This window comes from Saccopteryx bilineata, chromosome 5 (genome assembly GCF_036850765.1).
Source record: "Saccopteryx bilineata isolate mSacBil1 chromosome 5, mSacBil1_pri_phased_curated, whole genome shotgun sequence".
NCBI classification, from domain to species: Eukaryota; Metazoa; Chordata; class Mammalia; order Chiroptera; family Emballonuridae; genus Saccopteryx; species Saccopteryx bilineata.
Genome location: NC_089494.1, coordinates 52,599,753 through 52,625,972, shown reverse-complemented (window position 1 = coordinate 52,625,972; position 26,220 = coordinate 52,599,753). Strand labels below are relative to the sequence as shown.

At 38.7% G+C, this 26,220-nt stretch overlaps 1 protein-coding gene and 1 long non-coding RNA gene across 2 annotated transcripts; one reads left to right on the top strand and one right to left on the bottom strand.

Annotated features, from left to right (window-relative positions):
* The first annotated feature begins 1,596 nt into the window (after positions 1 to 1,596).
* DUSP19 (dual specificity phosphatase 19) lies at positions 1,597 to 26,024 on the top strand. Its single transcript, XM_066279304.1, has 4 exons — positions 1,597 to 1,970; positions 8,341 to 8,387; positions 18,909 to 19,061; positions 25,679 to 26,024. Exons 1-4 carry the CDS (start codon positions 1,745 to 1,747, stop codon positions 25,916 to 25,918), a joined length of 666 nt encoding a protein of 221 aa, XP_066135401.1. The 5' UTR covers positions 1,597 to 1,744; the 3' UTR covers positions 25,919 to 26,024.
* LOC136337689 (uncharacterized) lies at positions 6,096 to 22,450 on the bottom strand. Its single transcript, XR_010731872.1, has 3 exons — positions 22,300 to 22,450; positions 8,780 to 8,931; positions 6,096 to 6,310 (listed from the first exon to the last, which is right to left on the bottom strand). It is a non-coding gene; the product is annotated as an uncharacterized lncRNA (long non-coding RNA).
* Positions 26,025 to 26,220: the final 196 nt, after the last annotated feature.

The window sequence follows — 26,220 nt, the reverse complement described above, 5'->3', positions numbered from 1 at the left end:
TCATTTATGATAAATATATGGAATGATTTTTGGTTAGAGTTGTTTTTGATGAACTTCTGAGTGTTTAAATAATACAAGTAAAAATTTCAATTCATCATTTTAGAGTGCCTTGTAGATAGCTTGGGCTGATATATCACTCTTTTCTAATTTTTTTAAAAACTCACTTTTAGGGAGAGAGAGGAGAGAAAGGAGAAAGAGAGAGAGAAAGAGAGAAAGAGAGAAGGGGGAAGAGCAGTAAGCATCAACTCCCATATGTGCCTTGACTAGACAAACCCAGCGTTTCGAACTGGTGACCTCAGTGCTCCAGGTTGTGCTTTATTCACTGCACCACCACAGCTTAGACTATCACTCTTTTCAAGAAAGAAAAATTTGGTTAATTTTAATTTTATATTAGAGAGTTTCCACCCAACAAAAATTTTAAAATGTGGTGTTGGAGAATGTTTTCATTAAGTGCAACTTCTTCACTTTACACATATATTTATACATTATGTCTAAGTTCATTCAAAATAGAATTTTATTTTAAGGGAGAAAAGAAAAATTCCAAAGGAGTCATGTGATTTCTTTTGCAGAAAAAAAAAACCTGTCTGTAATCAGAACCATCATTCTATAATTGGTATTTTGTAAATTTGGATGTATGCATACATGATTTTCCAACACTGTGTAAGGACTTGCTGCAATGGTTTTTACAGTCTATGAATATGTTTACTGCAAAAAAAAAAAAAAGTCTTCTTCAGCAGTTTTACTGACGGTGAAAATGTAGGAGGGAAGTAAAAAATACCTATTTTAAGCTCTTGTCAGTCTGCATACAGAAACAACTTAAATTTTTAAAAGAAACTATCTTTGCATATTTTATTTGAAGTATTTCACAAATATACAAAAGTTTTTATCTCGTAAACTTTCCTCTAGGCGGTAACAGCAGAAAATGTGAAGGGCAGAAAGAAAAATAACTTTAAGTGCCTGCTGTAGTGTATCCTCTCACCCATCCAACCCCTGGCCCCAGGAGTAGCCTAAAACCAGGCGGGCAGGAAAGATTCGGACAGTAGGAAGGTTTACACTGTGACTGGGCGCTCTTAATCCAGCAGACGCAGTACGCAGGTCAACCCTTATCCTTTACTATCACAAGTGACAAAGGTCCAACACAGACAGAAAATCACTGCTTTTATTTACTATTAAAATTTTTATTTATTTTAGTGAAAGAGAAAGGGAGAGAGAGAGAGAGAGAGAGAGGAACATCGACCGGTTCCTGTACGTGCCCTCAAACGGGTGTCCAGCCGGCAACCTTTGTGCTTAGGGACAGTGTTCCAACCAACCGACCTACCACGCCAGGGCGAAAATCACTCCTTTTAAAGAACTCAGAAATACCATCTCTCTCTCCAATTAAGCCTTATATTTTACCATTCTCCATGAATAATAATGTTAGATTTAAACAGCTTCAGTTAGAAAACGCTCCAGTATATTTCTTGCAGCTACAGGAAGAACAGGTTTTCCTTTGACCGACAGAAGACAGGGCATCCAATCGGCGCCCGTTTCGCATTGGCCAGTCACACTCGGTCTTACTTCGAGGCGGTGGGGAAAGGCAGCCGGAAGTCTCCGTCTCCCGGGTGTTGCTGCTATTGTCCGTCAGCTGGAGGGCCGTCCATGGCTGAGGTTGCATTTGTTACCTGAGCGTTAAGGGACAAGCGGTTCAGCCCGTTTCTGTGCTGGCTGGATTTGCTTGAGTCTGTTCCTAGTCACTGCTCATGTAATGCACTCCCTTAACCAGGAAATTAAAGCATTCTCCCGGAATAATCTCAGGAAGCAATGCACCAGGGTGACAACGCTAACTGGAAAGAAAATTATAGAAACATGGAAAGATGCCAGAATTCATGTTGTGGAAGAAGTAGAGCCGAGCGGTGGGGGTGGTTGTGGTTATGTGCAGGATCTTAGCTTGGACCTGCAAGTTGGCGTTATAAAGCCATGGTTGCTCCTGGGTGAGTATATCGATTTGTCATTGAGTCCTTCGATCATATTACTTAATCATTATTTCCCTTAATATGTAACCTTTTGTGCTATCGGCTACCCTGTTGAAAAGTTAAAATGTTTCCTTTTTTTGGACATGGGACTTCTCAGCTAGCTAGAGATGTATCTGCCCCCACAATATATCCATAGGAAGTGTAGATTCTAATAGCACAGAACACCTGGTGTTTGAATTTTAGAAAAGCTTTCTTCCTGGTTTTCTGACTTCTCTGTAAGATATCACATTAATGTAGTGTTTTCTTTTATTATAAAAGGATATAGCTTCTTGAACTTAGAAAGGAATGCTTTTATTACACAAAACTTCAAGTTTCAGCTTAAAGTTATAGAAAAGTTAGTACTTGAAATAGTCAAATGCTTGTTTGCTTTCTCTGCTGTTAAACCCACATGGAAGTCATGCTTCCTTGGACCACATCTGTCCATGGTGGCTGTTTATAGAGTGTTAAGGAAAAGGTGGACTTTTATTTTATACCTATGAGTCTGAAGGTCTTAAGACTTTTTGTGTTATGGAAAATACTGATTTTCTATCCAAAGATTAGTTCATAAATAATAAAGAACAACTATAAAAGTAAAAACTTGTTAGCTTGGCAAAAATATGGTACAGTATTCTTTTAAAGAAAGTCAACAATGTTTTCAGGTTGGTTTGAATTATTTTTAAATTTATTAATAAATTAAGACTTGGAAAGATTAATAATTTGTCCATATTGATGCAGCCAAACCATTCTTGAGTAAAAACACTGGACTGGGAGTCAGAAATAGCAAGGTACTATGTGAAGTACACACAGCATCTCACTCCTAAAAATTCTGCCAAGTAACAGTTGGCAACTGGATTTAAGATTGGTTAAGTAACTTGCACAAAGTTAACACACCTGGTAAATAACACTGGACATCAGGCTCAACTCGGGTTGCCTCCTGCTCTCTGTGGATATATAGACTGCCTCTGGGAGTCCAAGTTTTCAGCCCTCTTGTGCCTCTAACTTACTAGATGAGTTAGTGCAAGTCATTTATCCTGTGGGGTCCTCCTAAAAGCCATCTGTAAAGCTGAAGTAACAGTATCAGCTTGTCTCATAGGGTTGTTCAGAGATTGTTGTAAAAGGGTGTGTGTGTATGTAAGTTTTTTGGAAACAAATCAACTGCAGTATACAGGAGTTGTTCTTGTATTGTGTATTATATGAATTGTTACATCAGCTATCTTTAAACTCACCAAATAAATATATCCAAAGAATTTCTGCAGTCCATTGAAAAATTAAGTGAGTTATCCAGCTAGTTTGGAAGGTTCATCCAGGACTTGCACACTGTTTCTAGAAAAGGAAATATATCCAGGATATTTTTCAGTTGTTTGGCTTTCATAGTAGTAATAACAGTTTAAAATTATTGTAGAATTTTAAACTTTACTTTTTTTAAATCTAGACTATCAAAAGTGAGCTGATCAAGGTAATATTCTCAGATTGGCATTGGAACCTTTCCCAGGATCCAAGGAGAGTTCTGGGAGGGGATTGTGAAACTAGTCCTTATTTGGTCCCCTCTCTGGACCAGGAAATGGAATATTTTATCAGGCACAACCTCCTTTCTTTTGAGAGCTAGATGGGCTTTTTTTTTTTTTTTTTTTTTTTTTTGCCTAGCTGCAAATGCCTAATTCCTGAGGGACCCTTGGATGGTGACATCTAAAGTTCTTCCCCATGAGCTTGCTTCGGCAGCACATATACTAAAGTTCTTCCACATGAATGATGCAGGGGCTGTTTCTGACCAGACTAGGTTTCTTTCTGGAGATGGAGATTGTTTCTGGGTTGCTTCCAAGAGCTTCCTTACCTCTGCAAAGCAACACAACTCCAACCCAGCATGACCTGCCAGTTAACTTTGGTTTTTGATAAGGGATAAAGAAAATGGAGAACTAAATATAATAAATAATTTATATTTCTACAAAATATAACCTGTCCTTTTAAAATATAATTTTAAAATATATTTTGTCTTTTAAAAATATAGTCTTTTTCAGTAATCATAAATTTAAACAAGCTTCTGCCTTTCAAAAATCTTACACAGGCCCTTGAGCTATCTAACAGGTTGGTAAAAGATCTCGGTGAGCATTTTTTGTTTTAGGTGTCACAAATTATATTTTACAACAAATATCACTAGGACTTTTCTTCAATCCAACTTAATTTATAAAGGTAGAAAATTCCATTTGTCTTGCGTAGTTTAAAGGTTCCCTTATTATTTGTTATATCCATGCTGTCAGAAAGTCCCAGTGGATGACATTTTGAGTTCATCTATTAAATTCTAGGTGAAAAGCTCTGGATCCTTTATAAAATTATAGAGGATGCCTAAGATCTAGGAAGCCCAATATTCTAGAGGACAGGTAACATATCAAATTTGTATAGCTCTTTATTTTGTAAAATTCTTTCACAAAAATTGTTACTTTATTATTTATACTTCTATTTCTACCCATTTTTGAACGTTCACTCCTAATATTTTTCTCAAAAAACCCCCAATTTTTCTTGAAGTATCATTTGTTTTTCTTATATGTAATGTAATGTAATGTAATGTAATGTAATGTAATGTAATGTAATGTAATAATGTCTTTTTGGTTTGTTTGGGATGGTGAAAAGTGCTTTGTAAATTAAGATGTGCTACATCAGAGTTTATACAATATTTGATATTTTTATTTTAAAAAAAGATCTCTTAGCCTGACCAGGCGGTGGCGCAATGGATAGAGAGTTGGACTGGGATGCCGAGGACCCAGGTTCGAGACCTCGAGGTCCCCAGCTTGAGCGCGGGCTCATCTGGTTTGAGCAAAAAGCTCACCAGCTTGGACCCAAGGTCGCTGGCTCCAGCAAGGGATTACTCGGTCTGCTGAAGGCTCGCGGTCGAGGCACATATGAGAGAGCAATCAATGAACAACTAAGGTGTCACAATGCGTAATGAGAAAATGATAATTGACTGCTTCTCATCTCTCCATTCCTGTCTTTCTGTCCCTGTCTATCCCTCTCTCTGACTCTCTGTCTCTGTAAAAAAAAAATAAATAAATAAAAATAAAAAAAGATCTCTTAAAAATAGAAATAGGATTCTGGAGATTTTGTGTAGCCTGTTTTTATGATACATATATTATGACTGCAAAATATTGAACTTGTTGGAAGTTTCAGTTCAAATAATAGCATGTAATATATACAGGGGTGGGCAAAAGTAAGTTTACAGTTGTGAGTATGTGAAATAGCTTATTCTTGTATTATTATTTATTATTTATTTGTATTCTTATATTGTTTATTATTTGTATTACAACTGTAAACCTATTTTTGTTTATCCTCATATTGTTCCTGAATCAGTTATCTCATCTGTAATAGTTTCATAATAATACTTGACCAAATAATGACTATCAGTAATTTGTGTCAATGTACAATATAATTATAAATTATCATTATTAGAACTCTTTGTTTAGTGCTATTTCTACTCATTAACTTTTTTATTTAAAAAAATTGTCATCTAGTTAAATTGACTTGGTATTCAGTTCTATGAATACTAATACAAGTATAGATTCATGTAGCCACCATTAAAATCATCAAATTCTTAAAATTGGTATTGGTTTTTAAATCTTGATTAAGATAGTTTATGAAAGGATAGGATACTACTTTTTCAAAACAAAGGTTTTAATAAGATGTCATAATATATGATTTAGTGTTTATTTCTTTTAATAAATGTTTTTAACAATAAAAGTTTAATATAAGACTGCAACACAAAGCAGCAACTTAAAATTGGAAAAAAACTGATGTGTATATCTAGAATTTAGAATAATCTTGAATTGAATACTAATACATAAGATGAAACACAAGCCGATTACCTGAAGTCCTCTTGTGTTGACTAAAATTGTTCTGCGGTACTATTAACATTCATGTTATTTTCTTATTGTTTGAAAAGACAAAGCATACAAGTTGCAATTTTTGGTCTCAAGAATGCTAATTTGGGCCCTGGCCAATGGCTCAGTGTATAGAGTGTTGGCCCAGTGTATGGACGTCCTGGGTTGGATTCCCGGTCAGGGCACACAGGAGAAGGACCATCTGCTTCTTCCTCCCTCCCTCCCTCCCTCTCCCCTTTCTCTCCCTCTTCACTTCCTGCAGCCAGTGGCTCCATTGGTTCGATTGGTTCGAGGGTGGCCCCGGGTGCTGAGGATAGTTTTGTTAAAGCACATCAGCCTCAGGCACTAAAAATGGCTCGGTTCTTGAGCATTGTCAGCCCAAGATGGGGATTGCTGAGTGGATTCCGGTTGGGCACTTGCTGGAGTCTGCCTCACTATCTTCCCGCCTCTCACCTAAGAAGAAAAAAGAGTTTTAAAAAAGGGAATGCTACATTTATATCTATAAACTCATAATCTAGAATTTACTTTCAAAATATGGCAGCCACCTCTGAAATATAATACTCCTGTTCCTTTTGGCGTGTGTGTGTGTTTAATGGAAATGATCAAAGTGCCCAGCTTTGGTAAATATAACAATGACAGTTTAGGGTAAAAAAAAGGAAAGGATTTCACTCATGCATTTTTTTAAGGATGGAATTATTATTTAAAAGATGAATGCATGTTAAATCACCATTTCAGTTAATTTTTTGATCCCATTCCCTTGCGCCCACCTTCCCCCAGAGAAGATAAGGACTTCTGGTAGAAAACTGGGAAATTTTAAAAAATTATGGAGTATTTTAAATGCATAGAAAATTCTAGACTATTGTATAATAGACAATTTTGTATTCACCATTCAGCTTTAACAGATGTTAATATTTTGATAGGCTAACTTTTAAGCAGAATAAAATTGAATGTAAGTTCAGTGAGGAGCCTGTGAGTTTTGTATTACCAAGAGAATATTGACAAACTGTCACACTTACTGGCCTTTCAGCTACCTAAAATCATGTCATAGAAGCTGGCATATTTCCTAAATAGTCCAAACTGGTGAGGTAAGAGAAACATTGTGTATGGAAGTAGAACCTAATTCTGAAAAGTAAAATGCTTGAGTAATAAATATCTTATTTTTTCAATTGTTTAATTCACTTTAATTATTCAGTTGTAAAAACTTGCTTATCAACTAGAGCAATTTTCTTTCTTTCCTTTTTTTTTTTTTTAAAGATTTTTATTGATTTTATGGGGTTGGGGGACAGGAAGTATCAACTCATAGTTCCTTCACTTTAGTTGTTCATTGCTTGTTTGTTGTATGTGCCTTGACCGGGCAAACCGAGGGATTCAAACTGGCAACCTCAGTGTTCCAGGTCGAGGCTCTGTGCACTGTGCCACCACAGGGCAGGCTTAACGAGTCAGTTTCTAAGTGGGAGAAATGTGGAAAACCAACTCTGACAGGAAGAAACTATAAAAGAAACTGTAAAAGGGTACAGCCCTAGTGGTGCACAGAATGTGGATTGGATTCTATAGACACAGAGTTTCAACCATTTTACACTTGGGAACTGGTGAAGATAGGAGAATTGTTTCAAGGATCGCCAAGGCAGAAATTGCCCAGAGCATAATAAGCAAATTAGACTAATTTCATTAGGTCTGTAATCTTCATACAACATCAGGGTGGTTAGCTCTTTCATGGACGAGCACAAAACTTCTGGCGGACAGGTCCATGAACCAGCAGTTGAAAAACACTGCTATAGACTAACAATGTTTGCTTTAATGTATTAGGTATTCCCAAACCAGCAGGTACTAAGTCTTTTTGAAATATTTGTTTTTAAGTTTCAAAACAAATAGTCATTTATTGTAAAAAAATACAAATGAGTATAAAGAAGAAAAAAATCACCCATAATTCCACTGATAACATTTTGTTCTATATACTTCCTGTCCATTTTAAGCATACACATTTTTTGCTATTACAAAAATATATGAAGGTATTTTGTAACCTGCTTTTATCATCTATATATTGGGAACATATTTCCATGCCCTAAACATTCTTCTACACTTATCACTTCTAAAATTTGTATATATCTCACTACACAATTGGACCATCTTTTATTTTTAACATAACCCTTATTATGGGCCTTTTTTCTCCCAATAAGATTAAAAACCTATTGTTGGGTTGTTTTATTTTTGTGGTATTACAAACAATACCATGATGAACATCCTGATAGTTGATTGTTGTAACATCCAGACTTTTAGTACAAATTCCTAGAAGTGGGATATAACAGTTCAAGAGTGCATACAAGGTGAATATTTTTATAATTACTGCCATATTATCATTAGAATGAGGTTCTTCCAAGTTTTATTTCTTTTAAATAAATGAGTAACAGAATTGTTGAGAAAATTGGATAAAAAGTCAGAATGATTATTTTTATATTCAAGGTGATATGATTTATTTTTTATAGGGTCACAAGATGCTGCTCATGATCTGGATACACTGAAAAAGCACAAGGTAAAAGAAAGAGTTTCAGGTCTGGCACCATGTATAAAAAATATTTAAATGTTACATTTATTTAGAAAAAACTGTACCGGTTCATGTCAGAGTTTAATTGGTGACATTTTTGGCTAACCTTTTAATAAAGTTGCAAAAATTGTTGCACCTAATTCAAATATGTGCGTTTGTAATCCATCTTTCCAGTTTTATGTTATCCTAGTCTTCATCATGTATCCTCATTAACTGACTTTGGAGACACGTCTTCTTGCCTCTGCTTCTGTAGTTCCTCTGTGTGGAATAGGGTTCCCTCTCCTTGTCTAAGGCCCTGTGTCCCAACTCATCTACCACTTCTTTCCCAGGACCATTTCCTCCTACCCTCCCCCATGCCACTGATGGGATTTATTACTCACTCCAATATTTACTCAGAAATGTTTTTATAGCCCTGGCCAGATAGCTCAGTTGGTTGGAACATCGTGCCAAAGCACAGAGGTTGCCGGTTCGATCCCTGGTCCGGGCACATACAGGAACAGATTGATGTTTCTGTCTCTCTCTTCCTCTCTCTCTAAAATCAATAAATAAACATTTTTAAAAAATGTTTATATAGCCATCTACTATTTTTTAAAGCACTGTTTCAGGGTCCTGGAATTGCTTTGGTTTGAGGAATGCAAGAGGTTCCTGTAAACATGATGCTTATGATTTGAGGGGCAAGAAAAGGCGAAAGACGAATTAAGTAGCTATGGTACAGTGCACTGTGTGCTTTGGCGGGGAACTGCGGGTTGCCACTGAGGTGCATAGAAGATGATGCCTTTAACTTATATTTGTTTTGGGTTGGGTCAGGTCTGGTTGGGTCTAGGAAGGAGGGAATTCTTTCTGGTGAGAGTGATATTGAAGTTCTGCTCTGGAAGGAAGTGAAGAGGGAGCAAATTGAAGAAATGGTTTGTGTGAGGACCCATAGGCAAAAAAAGGTTTGGTGCTTTCAGGAATAGAAAAGAAGTGCAGTAACCCTGAAATAGAGAACGTGAGAAAGAAGGGACCAAGAGACAAGGTCAGAGGTAAGCACGAGCCAGATCGCAAAAGCCCATGAAAACCAGAGTAGATTGTTTGGACTTGGTCCAAAAGACAGTGGAAAGCCACTGAAAGGCTTTACCCAGGGATCAAATTTTCATTTTAGAAAGACTGTTCATTAGAGGCCATGTGGAAAATAGGTCAGAAGGTTCTTTGTGCTAGAGAGATTGGAGACTAGTTGTAAGGCTATTGCTGTACTGTAATCTAAAAGGTTAACCTGAAAGGATGATGGTGGTTTAGATTAGAAATCAGTCAGGATAGAAGTTGATGGATTTGAGGTGTGTTTTTTTTTGTTTTTTTTTTTTTTTTTTTACAGAGGGTGAAATCTGTGGAATTCAAATAATTTAATAACTGATTCTCTGCCCTAATGACCATTTTTAAGTATAAAAAAAGATATACCAAAAGGTAGTTTTTTATTTCATGCATTTAGTACTTAAATAAGAACAGTAAAAGAGGTATACAAAACTCGATTATAAGAGTTTTAAAATATTAATGAAAAAATATTAAATAATACTTGGCAAAAATAATACTTTTATTTAAGTTATTTCCATATTGCTTCTTGATTGGCATCCTAACTTGCAATTTTCTTCGCTTTTATCCAAACATCATTGGCTGTGTGTGTTTATCCTTAACCATCTTTTCACTGTAGGAGTAGGATCCCATTCTTTAGGATGTAAATTTGTGATTTCCACATTGGGCGGTTGCCCGGGCGCCCACCCTGGAGAGACACTGATTACAAGTGCTATTTTAACAACTGGTTCGCTGAACTCAATAAATTAGGTATCGGTTTTGATGAACTGGTGCGAACTGGCTGAATCCCACCACTGGGTGGAATCCTCAAAATTTAATGTTTAATTACTAACAGGTGAGAGTGGGCGAAGGGCAAGGTTGAGAGAGGAGGAATCAAAGCTGAAATCCAGCTTTCTTTGGGTAGCTGAATAGGGTGGTTGCCATTCCATGAGAGAGGAGGAGGTTTTGGAGGAAAAACAATGAGCTTAGTTTTGAACATTTTTAATTGAAGATGCTATGGATAATAGGTTAAGTTATTCAGTAGACGGTGTTAATATATGGGGTCTGAAGTTTAGGTGAAAGGTAAAAATATTGATTTAGGAACCTTCAGCATATAAGCAGTGATTGGAATCATTGGAATAGCTAAAATCACCTGGGGAAAGGTATAAAGTGAATGCAGTAGAAGGCCTATGACAGAACTCTGGGTAATACCAAACCATAAGGAATGGTCAAAGGAAAAAGAATTTGTAGCCAGAAAGGTAGAGTTAACAGGTCGTAAGAAAGTTTAAAAAGTGTGATGTCATAGGAGCCAAAGATGGTAGTGTTTTAGGGAGGAGAGTCAGCAGTCAGATGCTGTCAGAAGTTTATGTAGGGTTAGCACTAAATTACATCCTTTGAATTTTGCAACAAAGAAGTTGTTAATGATTTTGGTGGAGACAGTTTCACTTGAATTGGACACTGAAGGTACATTTCAGATGATTGAGAAATGGAAGAAATGATGGCAGGAGAAAAAGAAGGAAAGGAGAATGGGGACAGCCAAAGGAGGGAGATGGGAGAGTTTTGAGCATGCTTTAAAACTGTTGGTAGAGAAAAGAATTAAAAATAGAGCAAGAATTGTGGCTAGTGAGCTGTACCAAGAAAGAAGTAGGCAGTTTGACCCCTAACACAAGTGCCAGACAGAGCCTTATAAAGAATGTGAGAGCGCATCATCCATTGCAGTAAGAAAGCAGAAGAAAAAGGTGGGTGCAGGGGTAGGCAAGGCAGTGGTGGGATTCAGCTGGTTTGCACCGGTTCGGCAGAACTGATACCTGATTTCTTGTTGAGTTCGGCAAACCGGTTGTTAAAATGGCACTTGTAATCAGGGTTCTCTCTAAAGTGGGCGTCTGGGCAGCTGCCCAATGTGGAAATCGCAAATTGACATTCCTTACTCCTTTTTTTTTTTTTTTTTTTTGTATTTTTCTGAAGCTGGAAACGGGAGAGACAGGCAGACAGACTCCCGCATGCGCCCGACCGGGATCCACCCGGCACGCCCACCAGGGGCAACGCTCTGCCCACCAGGGGGCGATGCTCTGCCCCTCCAGGGCGTCGCTTTGCCGCGACCAGAGCCACTCTAGCGCCTGGGGCAGAGGCCAAGGAGCCATCCCCAGCGGGCCCGGGCCATCTTTGCTCCAATGGAGCCTTGGCTGCGGGAGGGGAAGAGAGAGACAGAGAGGAAGGAGGGGGTGGGGGGTGGAGAAGCAAATGGGCGCTTCTCCTATGTGCCCTGGCCAGGAATCGAACCCGGGTTCCCCGCACGCCAGGCTGACGCTCTACCGCTGAGCCAACCGGCCAGGGCTCCTTACTCTTTTTTAAAGTTCACCTGTGCAACAGTGTATTCTAAGCACCTGTAGTACTGTTCACTCCATCCATAGGTGAAAAACATTGCAAGTAAGGACACCAATCAAGAAGCAATATGGAAATATCTTAACAGTTTTATTGTTTTTTGTTAGGTATTATTTAATACTTTTCATTAATATTTTAAAACTCTTATAATCTATTTTTTGTGTACCTCTTTATTGTTCTTAAGTATTAAATGCATGAATAATAAACTACCTTTTCATATATAATTTTTTTTATACTTAAAATGGTCATTAGGGCAGAGAACTGGTTATTAAATTATTTGAATCCCACCACTGAGGCAAGGTTATTAAATTTGATGGTAAATGTAAGGGTTCCTATGTGATGGCTTCTCTCTCTCTTTTTTTCTTTAATTCTTTTTTCAAATGAGAGGAAAGAAGATAGAGAGGCAGACTCCTGCATGTGCCCCAAGCAGGATCCACCTGGCAACTCCCTTCTGTGGCCGTACTTGCAACTGAGCTATTTTCAGCACCTGAGGCAGAGGCTCCAGGGAGCCATACTCAGCATCCAGGACCCATGCACTCAAACCAATTAAACCATGGACATGGGAGGGGAAGAGAGAGAGAAAAAGAAAGAAAGGTGAGGGTGTGTGTGGAGAAGCAGATGGTCACTTCTCCTGTGTGCCCTGACCAGGAATCAAACCCGGGACTTCCACACGTTGGGCTGACGCTCTACCACTGAGCCTACCGGCCAAGGCATGACTTCTCATTTTACTGTAAAGTAGTAAGAGAGTTGATATCCTGGAGTAAGGAAGAGATAATAAGGTTGAAATTTATTAGGGGCGTGGGAAAGGTTTGACAGAGCTGATGTGAAGAATGAGGGAGACAACCTACTCGGGAAATCCAGTTGCTAAGCGTTGCTGAAGGTCAAGGAAGTTCAGCTCTCATAAACTTGATCAGCAATATTGTGTGGCTTTTCTCCAGCAATGGTTAGCAGTCTGTGTATATAGTCAACTTTTACCAGACAGGGGACCTTTTACCAAGTGCATGGGAGGGGGACCACAGACTATAAACTAAATAGAAAAGGAAATAAAGGCAAGAGAGGGCTGATGGATACAAAGAAATGGAAAGGAAAGGAGTTGTTTTTTGTGCGGCATAGTGGAAGTAAGTGAATGAAAGAGCTGGATGTTTGAATTTATTATATCAGATCTGGAGCTTTTGGCTGTTGGTCTTGAAGGAGTATGACTGAAGTGAAATAATGAGGAAAGTCATTGGAGATAAGGCAGGAAACTGTGAGACCCAAGTGGAAATTAACATCACCCAGTATAATGGCAGGACTTGAGATAGGATTCAGCCAACTGAGAGGTGCCCAAAAAATACAATTTGTATGAACCTCAAAGAGCAAGAATTTTTATGGAAGGGTGGAACAGAAGTGATTTGGAAGAGGCAAGGAGTAGCCAAAAGAATGAAACCCTGCCTTTCACATGTGAGGTAAATGAGTGCTAGTTTCTTTCTAGGTTCAGGAGATATAGAAATGAACAGGGAGTAAGATCCTTGCTCTTAAAATATGATACTTTGAGATGAGAATATATTCTCTGGAAGAATTCAAATGAGGCAATGCGAGGAGTGGGGAGCAGCAACATGTGTCAGGTAGGCATCTCTGAGGGCATTGCATTGCAGCTGAGAGCTTATGACAGGTGGCCATGCTTAGATTAAGAGGTGGCCATGCTTAGAGCAAGAGGACGTCAGGCCTAGAAAATAGCAAATGTGAAGGCTAACGGGGAACAAATTCAGTAATCCCTCCTCTCCTCTAGTCTCATAACACTGTTTTCCTGTAGCTCTTCATACCTCTGCTTTGTATTATTATCCTCATAAACGTATTTTTCCCTCCTGTATTATTCATCAAACTTCTTGAAGATAGAGACCTTGTCCTACTTATCTTTGTTGCCCAAAGCTCTGAGAAAAAAATTGGATTGAAGCTAAAAATTTTGTGATAAACACTTGCAATTTAATTTCTCCAAGGAAATAACTACTAACCAATTCACTAATTTGATATGTTTAGCTGTAAACTTACTTGTATTTAAACTAGACTCACCTTGTTATAATAATTCCTGCCTGACAAAAAGACATTTCTCAGGTTAAAAATGAAAAATAGGAAAAAACTGATAAATTTGTCCATTGGAGTATTGTTATTATTTATCCCTTCTTATGATATACTAGTTCAAATTACATTTCATCCTGATGATGTTAACGAAGTAGCTGTTTAAAGATCCTTCTGGGCTCAGCGGTACGGCGTTGGCCCGGTGTGTGAAAATCCTGGGTTCGATTCCTGGCCAAGGCACACTGGAGAAGCACCCATCTTCTTCTCCACCCTTCCCCCTCTCCTTTCTCTCTGTCTTCCCCTCCTGCAGCCAAGGCTCCAATGGAGCAAAGTTGGCCTGGGTGCTGAGGATGGCTCCATGGCCTCCACCTCAGGCACTTGAATGGCTCTGGTTGCAGTGGAGCAACAGCCCGAGATGGGCAGAGCATTGCCCCCTAGTGGACATGCTGGGTGGATCCCGGTCGGGGGCATGTGGGAGTCTGTCTCTCTGCCTTCCTGCTTCTCACTTCAGAAAAATATACACACACACACACACACACACACACTCACACACTCACACATACACACACATCCTTCTGTCTCTGTGCACGTGACCCATTCAGTTCCTGGAAGAAGCAGAGGTAAAGTGAGCAGCTGAAAAAAATGTAAGGATTCTTCAAAGGGGTTTCTTAGCATTTAAGTAAAGTGCTGTAACGAGGAGAGGATCACTTCAGAAATTTCAATAAGGATTTTATTTTAATGTTTAGATATGGTAATAGTAGTTAATTTTTATTAATAAGGTACTCCTTGAGTGCCTGGTGTGTGCTGGATAAAGCCCTATGGAGGATAGAAAACTGAGTGTGACATAAAATGTTACAAGGTATTTATTGTAGAATTGTTTATAATAGCAAAATATTATTGAAAACAAACTGTGCGTCCATCAATAGGGAATTGGTCACATGAACAGTAGTACACACTAGCCCTGGCCGGTTGGCTCAGCAGTAGAGCGTCGGCCTAGCGTGCGGAGGACCTGGGTTCGATTCCCGGCCAGGGCACACAGGAGAAGCGCCCATTTGCTTCTCCACCCCTCCGCCGCGCTTTCCTCTCTGTCTCTCTCTTCCCCTCCCGCAGCCAAGGCTCCATTGGAGCAAAGATGGCCCGGGCGCTGGGGATGGCTCTGTGGCCTCTGCCTCAGGCGCTAGAGTGGCTCTGGTCGCAACATGGCGACGCCCAGGATGGGCAGAGCATCGCCCCCTGGTGGGCAGAGCATCGCCCCATGGTGGGCATGCCGGGTGGATCCCGGTCGGGCGCATGCGGGAGTCTGTCTGACTGTCTCTCCCTGTTTCCAGCTTCAGAAAAGTGCAAAAAAAAAAACCAAAAACAAAACAACAGTAGTACACCCACATCATAGAATACTATGTAGCTGTAAAAGAAATGCAAAGAAAGGGTCTCTAAAGGCTGATATGAAAATATCTCCAGGACATATTTAAATGGGGGGGAAGCCCCAAGGTGTTGCCTTTGTGTAAGAAAGGGAGTAAATAGCCTGACCAGTGGATAGAGCGTCATCTCTCCATTCCTGTCTGTCCCTGTCTGTCTCTCTCTCTGACTCTCTGTCTCTGTTAAAAAAAAAAAGAAAGGGAGTAAATAAAATATTTCCATAAAGATATTCTAAAATAATGTACAAGAAACCAACAAAGGTGGTTGGCATCAGCGTGGGAGATAATGGAGTGGATAGGGACAGGGTAAGAGCAAGAATTCTTAATGATTTTTAAAAATATATTTATTTTTGAACCAATTTTAAAAATAACATTTTATTAAAGTTGGAAATAATAATACCTAAGTATGAGGATTAAGTGAGATTAAACTGTATGCCTAGTGCATAGTACTCAATAAAGGGGCTATTCTTATTATCCTTACTATAAAGGGCATCCCAAAGGCAACTATTGTTAGTACCTCTGTAATTACATTTTAGACATATGCTTGATTACTAGAAGGGCTTCAGGATGGGTCCCTATCACCACCACCACCTGTGACTCACTATCGTTCTTTTCTGGTTTTTTTTTTTAATTTAATTTATTTATTTCTATTTTTTTTACAGAGACTGAGAGTCAGAGAGAGGGATAGATAGGGACAGACAGACAGGAATGGAGAGAGATAAGAAGCATCAATCATCAGCTTTTCGTTGAGACACCTTAGTTGTTCATTGATTGCTTTCTCATATGTGCCTTGACTGTGGGGCTACAGCAGACCCAGAACCCCTTGCTTGAGCCAGCGACCTTGGGTCCAAGCTGGTGAGCTTTGCTCAAACCAGATGAGCCCGCGCTCAAGCTGGTAACCTTGGGGTCTCGAACCTGGGTCGTCCACATCCCAGTCCGATGCTCTATCCACTGCGCCACCACCTGGTCAGGCCTCACTGTTGTTCTTTTCAATCAAGATTATTCAGTCTTGTACATATAAGTTGCATTTCCAAAGAGCTAAACTACCCAGGCTTTGGTTAGTTTAATAATCCACAATATCTTTAATGCACTTTTACCTTTCAACAGAATTTTCTAAGATTCCCATTTGGTCTTCTCCAAAATCCTGTGATGTATAGGGAGGATGTATAGGTAATAATACATATGTAACAAATGTTACATATATATTTTATACATATATTCTAGGAGTGGTCAGACCTCATTCCTGGTCTTTTGGGAATATAGGATATAGTTGTAACCACAAAGCAAACATATCAGTATTGTAAAACATTGGAAGGTATTAGGTAATTAAGGACAGAGTCGTATAACCCTGGCCAGTAGGACACTGGGAGTGAGAGAGTGACTTGACATTGAGAGGACTTCACTGGGAAGGACATTTCAGACTTTATCTTCTAAAAAGGTCCTTCCTTCTTTCTAGCTTCTCCCATCTCCACTCTATTTGAGAGTCTCTCTGGAGTAGACAGTTGAGGTCCTCTCTGCTGTCTTTTTTCCACAAGGCTGTTTAGGTTAGTAAATGGTCTAGTCTATGGTTCTCTCTTTATGAGGCCTTGCTCCTTAATTGTCTTAATATTCTTTTGGCTGTGAACCACAGAAACCTAAGCAAGGAAAGAGAATGCATTTGATGATTTAGGGAGCTCTCTGGAACCCCAGGACAGAGCCTGGCCACGCCAGAGAATAGAAGACCATTCTAGATAGCCCTGCTTTCCACTGGCACCATGGCCCCACTCTGGGGATGACATCCACTCTCTTCTCCTTTGGGAGCAGGAATTTTTCTGCTTCTCTTAGCACTTAAGAAAAAATGGCTGTCTTAAATTTCTCAAACCTGTGAATCATTCAAGCTCTATTTTACATCTATATTTTAAGTTTCTGAAGATATTCTGATCAGCCTAGCTTAAGTCAGGTGTCCACCAAATCTAGTCAGCTGTGCTGGAGGGAGGTGTGGGGCATGACCAGGGCCATACTGGTGAGGATAGTAGTGGCGAGAGAGGTACTAGACAATATATGTAAAATACATGAAAATACCAAGATCAGGCAAAAACCTAAGATGTAAGAACAAACAAACCCCCAAAAACTAAGATCCTGCTAAGAAAAAATAGATGCAGTGAGAAGCATGCATGCAACAGTGACTCATTTGTCTCGTCTATTTAGCCTTTGGATTCTCTTAATGGGCTTTCCATGGCTCCTTCTGTATGCTTGGTGGGCCCTGGGAAAGGGGCTCAACTGCATACGTGGAGTGGAGGTTGCTTATGTGTACCATTGTCATGGCCACCCCATCATTTACCCACATTAATTCATCAGGACCTCTGGGTTTGAGGCCCAGTGGCATTGATATTTTTTAAAAGCTCACCAGGTTATTCAAATATGCAGCCATATGGAGAAAGAGAATCATGGACTTACTAAGACAGGGGTCCCCAAACTACGGCCCGCGGGCCACATGTGGCCCCCTGAGGCCATTTATCCGGCCCCTGCTGCACTTCCGGAAGGGGCACCTCTTTCATTGGTGGTCAGTGAGAGGAGCATAGTTCCCATTGAAATACTGGTTAGTTTGTTGATTTAAATTTACTTGTTCTTTATTTTAAATACTGTATTTGTTCCCGTTTTGTTTTTTTACTTTAAAATAAGATATGTGCAGTGTGTATAGGGATTTGTTCATAGTTGTTTTTTTTATAGTCTGGCCCTCCAACGGTCTGAGGGACAGTGAACTGGCCCCCTGTGTAAAAAGTTTGGGGACCCCTGTACAAAGAGGAAATAATTATTGAAAGGGAAGTTTGTGCTGCTGATACACTTCCCTTACTTAAGTCTTTCATATGGACATTTGTTGATTTATTCAACAAATATTGATATTTTAAGCACTTTCTGTGCCAAGGTCACACTGCTCATTCACAAGGCTTATAATAGTGAGTTAGCTGAACATGGTCCCTATTCTCATGGAGTTTCTAACATAGTTAAGGAAACAATCAATCTCTAAGTGGTAAGGCTATAGATAATAGGACAAGTAGAAGGTGCCATGGAAATATAAAATACATAGCAATGTATAGATGAGGCAGTCACATAAAGCTTTCTTGAGGAAGTATTGTCTAAGTATGTCATGCTTAAATTGTTTATTCTTGTTACAGATCTCAATATCCCAGCCTCTTTTTTTTAAAAAAATATGTGATCTTTTTATTTATTTATTCTTTTTTTTACAGAGACAGAGAGTGAGTCAGAGAGGGATAGACAGGGACAGACAGACAGGAACAGGGAGAGATGAGAAGCATCAATCATCAGTTTTTCACTGCACGTTGTAACACCTTAGTTATTCATTGATTGCTTTCTCATATGTGCCTTGACTGTGGGCCTTCAGCAGACCGAGTAACCCCTTGCTGGAGCCAGTGACCTTGGGTTCAAGCTGGTGGGATTTTGTTCAAACCAGATGAGCCGCGCTCAAGCTAGCGACCTCGGGGTCTCAAACCCGGGTCCTCTGCATCCCAGTCTGACGCTCCATCTACTGTGCCACCGCCTGGTCAGGCGAGCCTCTTTTTAATTAACCTAATTCATGAGAATTTTTAAAAATCCTTTTTCTTTTCTCCTTAAGGTGACTCATATTCTCAATGTTGCATATGGAGTTGAAAATGCTTTCCTCAGTGACTTTACATATAAGAGCATTTCTATACTGGATCTGCCTGAAACCAATATCCTGTCTTATTTTCCAGAATGTTTTGAATTTATTGAACAAGCAAAAATGAAGGTAAGTTTTATTTTGACCCATAGTTGTTCAAAAGCAGAAGTTTTAAAATATAGTTTCATTATCCACTCTTTATTCTTTTGTAATGAATATGTAGAGAACCATTATGAAATTTCCCCTCCAATGATATTTTATTAATTCCTACAACTATTTAGTTCTCCAGTTGCCATTTTCTCAATGAGTTATTTATTTTTAAAATTAATTTCTCCTCTTCCTATGCCTGTATTTAGATTTTCTTTGATAGTTTCTAACTACCTGCCCACTGACCAATTTATGAAGTGGACTGTAGGACAGAGGTTGCTCTAATTCAATTAATGTATTTATGAAGATTAATATGCATTTATTTTTGTAGCCAAGGTAGGGCTTGTGAATCTGTGTTTTTTAACAATAGAATTTTAGGGTGCTTTAAGGACTTAGTGATTATTGCTTTACCAAGATTGTATAAAAATGATGATGAGCTGTCCATTGGTTCTGTGACTTTAAAAGACCAGCCTTGGCTGGTGGCTCAGTGGATTGGGCGTTGGCTAGGTGTATGGACATCTGGGTTCGATTCCCAGTCAGAGCACACAAGAGAAGTGACCATATGCTTCTCTCCCCAATCTTCTCCCCCTTCTCTCCATTTTCCCACCCCACAGCCAGTGGCTCAATTGGTTCTAGCGTGGCCCTGGGTGCAAAGGATAGCTCTGTTGGAGCACATTGGCCTCAGGCACTAAAAATAGCACAGTAGTTGATCATTGGCCCCAGATGGGTTTGCTGGGAGGATCCCATTTGGGAAGCATGCAGGAGTCTGCCTCACTATCTCCTCTACTCTCACTACCCCCCTAACTAAAAAAGACCAACTGACAGTATAATATCTAGATCTTGGTACTAGATCCAAGTCAACACGCTGACAGGCTGGGCTTCTAGTTTGTCTATCACCATAATTGTACCTTGAAATGGTCTTATTTTTTTTTTTTCAGAGAGAGAGAGAGTCAGAGAGAGGGATAGACAGACAGGAATGGAGAAAAAAGAGAAGCATCAATCATTAGTTTTTCGTTGCGACACCTTAGTTGTTCATTGATTGCTTTCTCATATGTGCCTTGACCGTGGGGCTATAGCAAACCGAGTAACCCCTTGCTCGAGCCAGTGACCTTGGGTCCAAGCTGGTGAGCTTTGCTCAAACCAGATGAGCCCGCGCTCAATCTGGCGACCTCAGGGTCTCAAACCTGGGTCCTCTGCATCCCAGTCCGACGCTCTATCCACTGCACCACCGCCTGGTCAGGCAAAATGGTGTCATTTTTAATCAGCATATAATTCTTATAAAATTTATGTCAGATGAATAGATAGGAATGTAGAAGCACTTACAGAGAAAAGTTAACTCACCAGGAACACCTAACAATGACAGTTAACATTAGAATCCAGTTTAATTGAATTCTAATGATCTCCCTTCTGCTTTTTCTCCCTCTCTTTCTTCCTTTTTCTCCTTTCTTTTCATTTAGTTATATCTATTGAGTGCTGTATGTGCCTAGCACTGTTCTAGGTGCCTGCTCTAGATTATCCTGAAAATAGAAAACTATTCAACCTTACTTTTCAACTTTATTTAATAGCAGATATTTGGATGAAAGAAAAGGAAGAGGTTTTCTAATTCAAAGCCTAATATTGGCCAGTCTCTCTTCCTGTGAAAATAATTTAAAAACATTTTTTCCCATTGACTTGAGACAGACAGACAGATACACACACACACACACACACACACACACAGAGGCATTAACTCATTTTCCACCTAGCTGTATCATCCAGTTGTGTACTCATTGATTGCTTTTAGTATTTATACATACCCTGGCGAGGGATTGAACTCATGACCTCAGTGCACCAGGATGATGCTTTATTCACTGAGCCACCCATACAAGGCTCCTGTGAATATTCCAGGGTGACAGTAATTAGTGTTAAAAATAAAAATGATAATGTCTCTGTATTAACTGTTTCTCTAAGGAGATGCAGAATATGCTTTAAGATAGTAAAGTGTAGACATCATTCATATTCATATTAGAAGATATATATATATATATATTATAGCAAGTCAAAAGTGGAAAGAGTGATAGTTAATTAAAATGGTCCTTTGCTTGGGTTTGCTGAAAAACAGAACCTGAGACCAGGATTAAGAGCTGATGCTTCATTTGAGAGGTGCAATCCCTAGGCAGTGAGAGTGAGAAGGAAGGGAAGTGATTCAGGGACAGGTGAGAAGCAGCAGCAGATGATGTGTTTACCCTGCTGAGTACAAGTTCACAATGCACTGACAGTGACTGAGTGGGGTGCTTGGCCGGTACACCGATTCTGCCACCCAGAACACCTCTGGGCAGGGAGTACAAAGAAACCTCAATTCAGAACTGGGGAGGGAGGGAAGAAACAGATTTTATCTGCCTGACTCTGTTGGCTCCGGTTTCCCATTCGTAAAGTCAAGTTTACCTTTACCCCTGGGGAAATAACTAAGCCCACAGTTCCAGGGTACAACACTTGACTCCTTCAGCAGCCACCTTAAAGCCAAACCTAATGCCCTGTGGTGTGACTTTCCATCCAAGTGCAGAAGCAGTAAGAGAATCCAGAACTCAGGGTGTGGCTGTCTATGCAGAGAGTGACACTGGGAAAGGGTCAGGCCTTTTTAGGCAAGCAAAACTCAATCGGCCTAAAAGGAGCAGACGGCCACAGAGGTAACAACTGAGGTGGAGCAAGTTTGGGGTCCATGAGATGATGGCCCCAAGAGAATCTGAGGAGGTGCATAAAACATTTCTGCTACAAGTTCTATTAGAATTCTACAATATGCCTGACCTGTGGTGGCGTAGTGGATAAAGCATCAACCTGGAAACGCTGAGGTTGCCGGTTCAAAACCCTGGGCTTGCCTGGTCAAGGCACATATGGGGAGTTGATGCTTCCTGCTCCTCCCCCCTTCTCTCTCTCTCTCTCTCTCTCTCTCTCTCTCTCTCTAATGAATAAATAAAATAAAATAAAATCTTTAAACCCCCCCCCCAAAAAAAAAGAATTCTACAATATGTTCTTATTTCTCAAGGCTTATATTTTATACTGGGATCCTTACCTCGGCCAATAATTCCTTACCCTGAAAAGTCTTCGTTGCTTATATTAATAATAAGCAATGTTTTAATATTTGTTTTTAGCAGTAGAATTCTTGAATTGTCATTTTTTTCTATATGAGACCTCTTTATGACTTTGTCATTGTATATACAAGTATTATTTGATACCTGATTACCTAGTGAATTGTATGCTTCAAACGATCTTTTAAGGCCCGACAAGGAGTATCTTCCATTTTCCCAGGTCTCTCCTCATTTCTCTCTGTACTTATAAAACCCTGTTGGTTTCTCTGTCCTTCTTTTATCTCCGCCTCATGTGTTATTGTCAGGTTTGTGCCTAAAAGGACAGAAATACACATGAAAGTGAAGTATCTAGTAAGATAATTCCTATAGCCTCAAGAATTCTCTTTGGAAAATTTCCTTGCCCTCTCGTCCTTTTCTGTGAAAGGTTTTGTTTTTTAGTGTGAAAATATGTATTTGATATTCCATATTACCTTTATTATAAATATTTATGATATAAATAATCCATATCATTATAGAAACATTGGAAAATACAGATAACTAAAAATTAAGATCACTCTACTCCCAAAATTTAAACATAAGCACTGTTAGCATTTTGATATGTTTTTCTGTAGATCAAAAGACTCATTTACAAAAGACCTGAACTTGGCTCAGTTAATCTGTCAAAAAATATTACTTATTCTGAGAAGATATGAGGGATAAGTATTGCTGTCTTCAAGGAGTTTCCAATTTAGTTGACAAGCTATTAATAACAATACTGAGGCCCTGGCCAGTTGGCTCAGTGGTAGAGCATCAGTCCTGCACGTGGAAGTCCTGGGTTCGATTCTCGGCCAGGGCACACAGGAGAAGTGCCTATCTGCTTCTCCACCCTTCCCCCACTCCTTCCTCTCTATCTCTCTCTTCCCTTCTCTCTTCCCTTCCCTCAGCCAAGGCTCCATTGGAGCAAAGTTGGCCTTGGTGCTGAAGATGGCGCCATGGCCTCTGCCTCAGGCACTAGATTGGCCCCTGTTGCAATGGAGCAATAGCCCAGATGGGCAGAGGATTGCCCCCTAGTGTGCATGCCAGGTGGATTCCGGTCAGGCACATGCAGAAGTCTGTCTCTCTGCCTCCCTGCTTCTCACTTTAGAAAAATGCAAAAACAACAACAATAACAACACAGGAACAAAGAAAGCATGATAAAATGGAAATATTTTACACTGTTCATAAAAGTTAGGGGATATTTTATAGCTTCATAATCATTTTGAAAATATCCCCTAATTTCTGTGAGCAGTATACTACCTATAGCAAAATGGTGATTGAATTTTTAAGAGATTGCTTTCTTCTCAGAAATTCAGAACAAAATTAATTTATTTACTTTGTAAACATTTATGGAATATCTACTATGTACCAAAATATAACACTAAGTTCTAGATATACAGTGATGGCTAAGAAGTTCCCTGCCCTCATCTCACTTGGAGAAAAACAGACTTCTTAGAGCAGATGCCAGGGTTAGCTGGACCAAGAAGAGGAACAGAGGTTTCCAGGAAGAGGATAACAGCGAGTGCAAAAGAAAAAAATGCTTTATAAATTATGAGTCACTATTTTGAATTTTGTAAAGGGGCTATAAAGCCAATTATTTTTCTGGAAATACCTTTAAAAACTATATGATACTTAAGGAATAATAAAAGGTAAATACGTAAATTCAACAGCTATGTGAACCAAAAGAGAGGTAGCTGTTGCATAAAGAATTCAAGAGAAGGAAATACTAACATTATTAAACCTTAGCTAAAACTAGATGTACAGTGTATATGACTAAAAGTAAAGCTAGTTTCATTGTCAAAGGCATAGGTATGGATCATAAATAAAGATGACTAATGTATAGTCAGAAATATTAAACAACCTGAAGGCTATCTTTCCTTAAGCTTTATAACTAAGTTTCTTTGAAATATCTAATTTGTTTTGGGTTTTAAAAGTTCATTAATGCTTTTCATCAGTTATTGTCCTATGATTTTAAAAAGTCTTCAGTAACATAAAAATGAACTATTGTACCTAGTGAAAAGTTTTGTATATGTATAGTGAATATGTGTTTTGTTTTCCTTGCACAGAAAGTTCATATTTAGAAATGGCTCAAATATAGATATAAAAATCAATTGAAATAGTCTTTTTGATATGAAGATTTTAAAAATATTAATTTTTTGTGGATCATTTGGCTTTCTTGAAATGAGGTGCAGTTGCAAATTTGTTAAAACCAATCAAGGAAAGGAATTTGTAGTAGATTTATGAATCTGAGAAACTATCTTGCAAAAGTAAAATCATACAATGAGTTATAAATGTAGTCTTGCTAATAATTTGGGTAGAGAATTATTAGATCTAATTATTTTCTTCCCGTCTCCACCTTTTTTTTGTATTGTACAGAAAGAAGAATCAGGAAATGAAGTAACTAAAATGCCTAGTTCTATAGTGTGTGCTCACCATTCACTACATTTCATTTAGATCATTAACTTTTTAAAAGCCTGAAATAAGCCAACCTGTATCAATGGTGCTCCATCAGATCTATCACATTCATTATTAATGCAATATTACGCCCATCAGCATTGGTCTTACACTGTGTCCTTTTCACTTGTAAAGTATCATTTTCAAGTTACCTGAAACGTAATCCATTTATTGACCTCATGCTGGTGTCTAATTACCTTTTCCACTTTATGTTGTCATGAGCTATTTGTGTCATTTTACTACCTCATAAGTTAAACTATTTTTTTAAGTTATTTTCCTCCAGAATATATCCAAGGGTAGAAAATTTTTTCCTTGCTGATCATTTTACACATAGATTTCCAAACTAATGACACTAGGCTTATGGGAGCAGTATGTGTACCTAGAATGTTTCCACATATATTTCCTGTAAATTTTCTCTTATTTATAGACACGTGGTTAAGTCATTAGGCCATGTGTACTTCTCTAGTTTACTTCAGTTTAACAAAGGGGACTGTTTCAGAATTCTAACTATCGTATTTCCCCATGTATAAGGCGCTCCCATGTATAAGACACACCTTAATTTGGGCTCCCGAAATTTGGAAAAAAATGTATCACATAAAGTTATTGAACTCAAGTGTTATTCATCATAATATTCATACAACTCCTCATCACTGTAAAAACTCCCATACATTAGCCTGTCCTCATCTGTGTCTGTTGACGAATCAGTTTTCAACAATGAGCACAAAAACAAGTGCAGAAAAGTGGGAAATGCAAGTAAAAAAAATCTACAACCACTGTATGAGATGCACCCAGTTTTTAGTCCCCAAATTTTCCAGAAAAAAGTGCGTCTTATACATGGGGAAATACAGTACATCATCAAAGCATTTCAACCCTGGGCAGTGGAAAGAGGACTTGGTTGATTGATAGTTCTTTTTTCATTCTTTCCTTACATGAATTGTATTTTGGTAATTGAATAAATTGATAGAATGAATACTTTAATTTTATAATTAAATAGTATAAGAATAGATAATCAATTTAGTAAACCTTCCTTAAATGAATAATGAAGTTTGTTTGATTTTATTGCAGGACGGAGTGGTTCTTATTCATTGTAACGCAGGGGTTTCCAGGGCAGCTGCAATTGTAATAGGCTTCCTGATGAAGTCTGAAGAAATCTCATTTACCAGTGCTTTTTCTTTGGTGAAAAGTGCAAGGCCTTCCATATGTCCAAATGCTGGCTTCATGGAGCAGCTTCGTACATATCAAGAGGGCAAAGAAGGCAATAAGTGTGACAAAATACAGGAATTAGAAGAGGACAGCAGTTCATGAGTTACATTCTAGCAGATGATGGACAACTAATTCCTGAGCTAGCCTCTATAACCATCTTTCCCCTTTTTTGGAGAGCAGACTAATGAAGACTTCTTTTTCTTTTGCTTTTTTTGGATGAAAATGGAGGTTAATTGATTGTCCTGAGCTAATGTATAAATAATTTTTTAAATTATGTTTTCTTTGGTATTATAATGTGATTAAATGTGTGATTAATTGCTAAGGGAAAATAACAATGTATTACCAATAATTGATTTCTGTAGAGCAGGGGTCCCCAAACTTTTTACACAGGGGACCAGTTCACT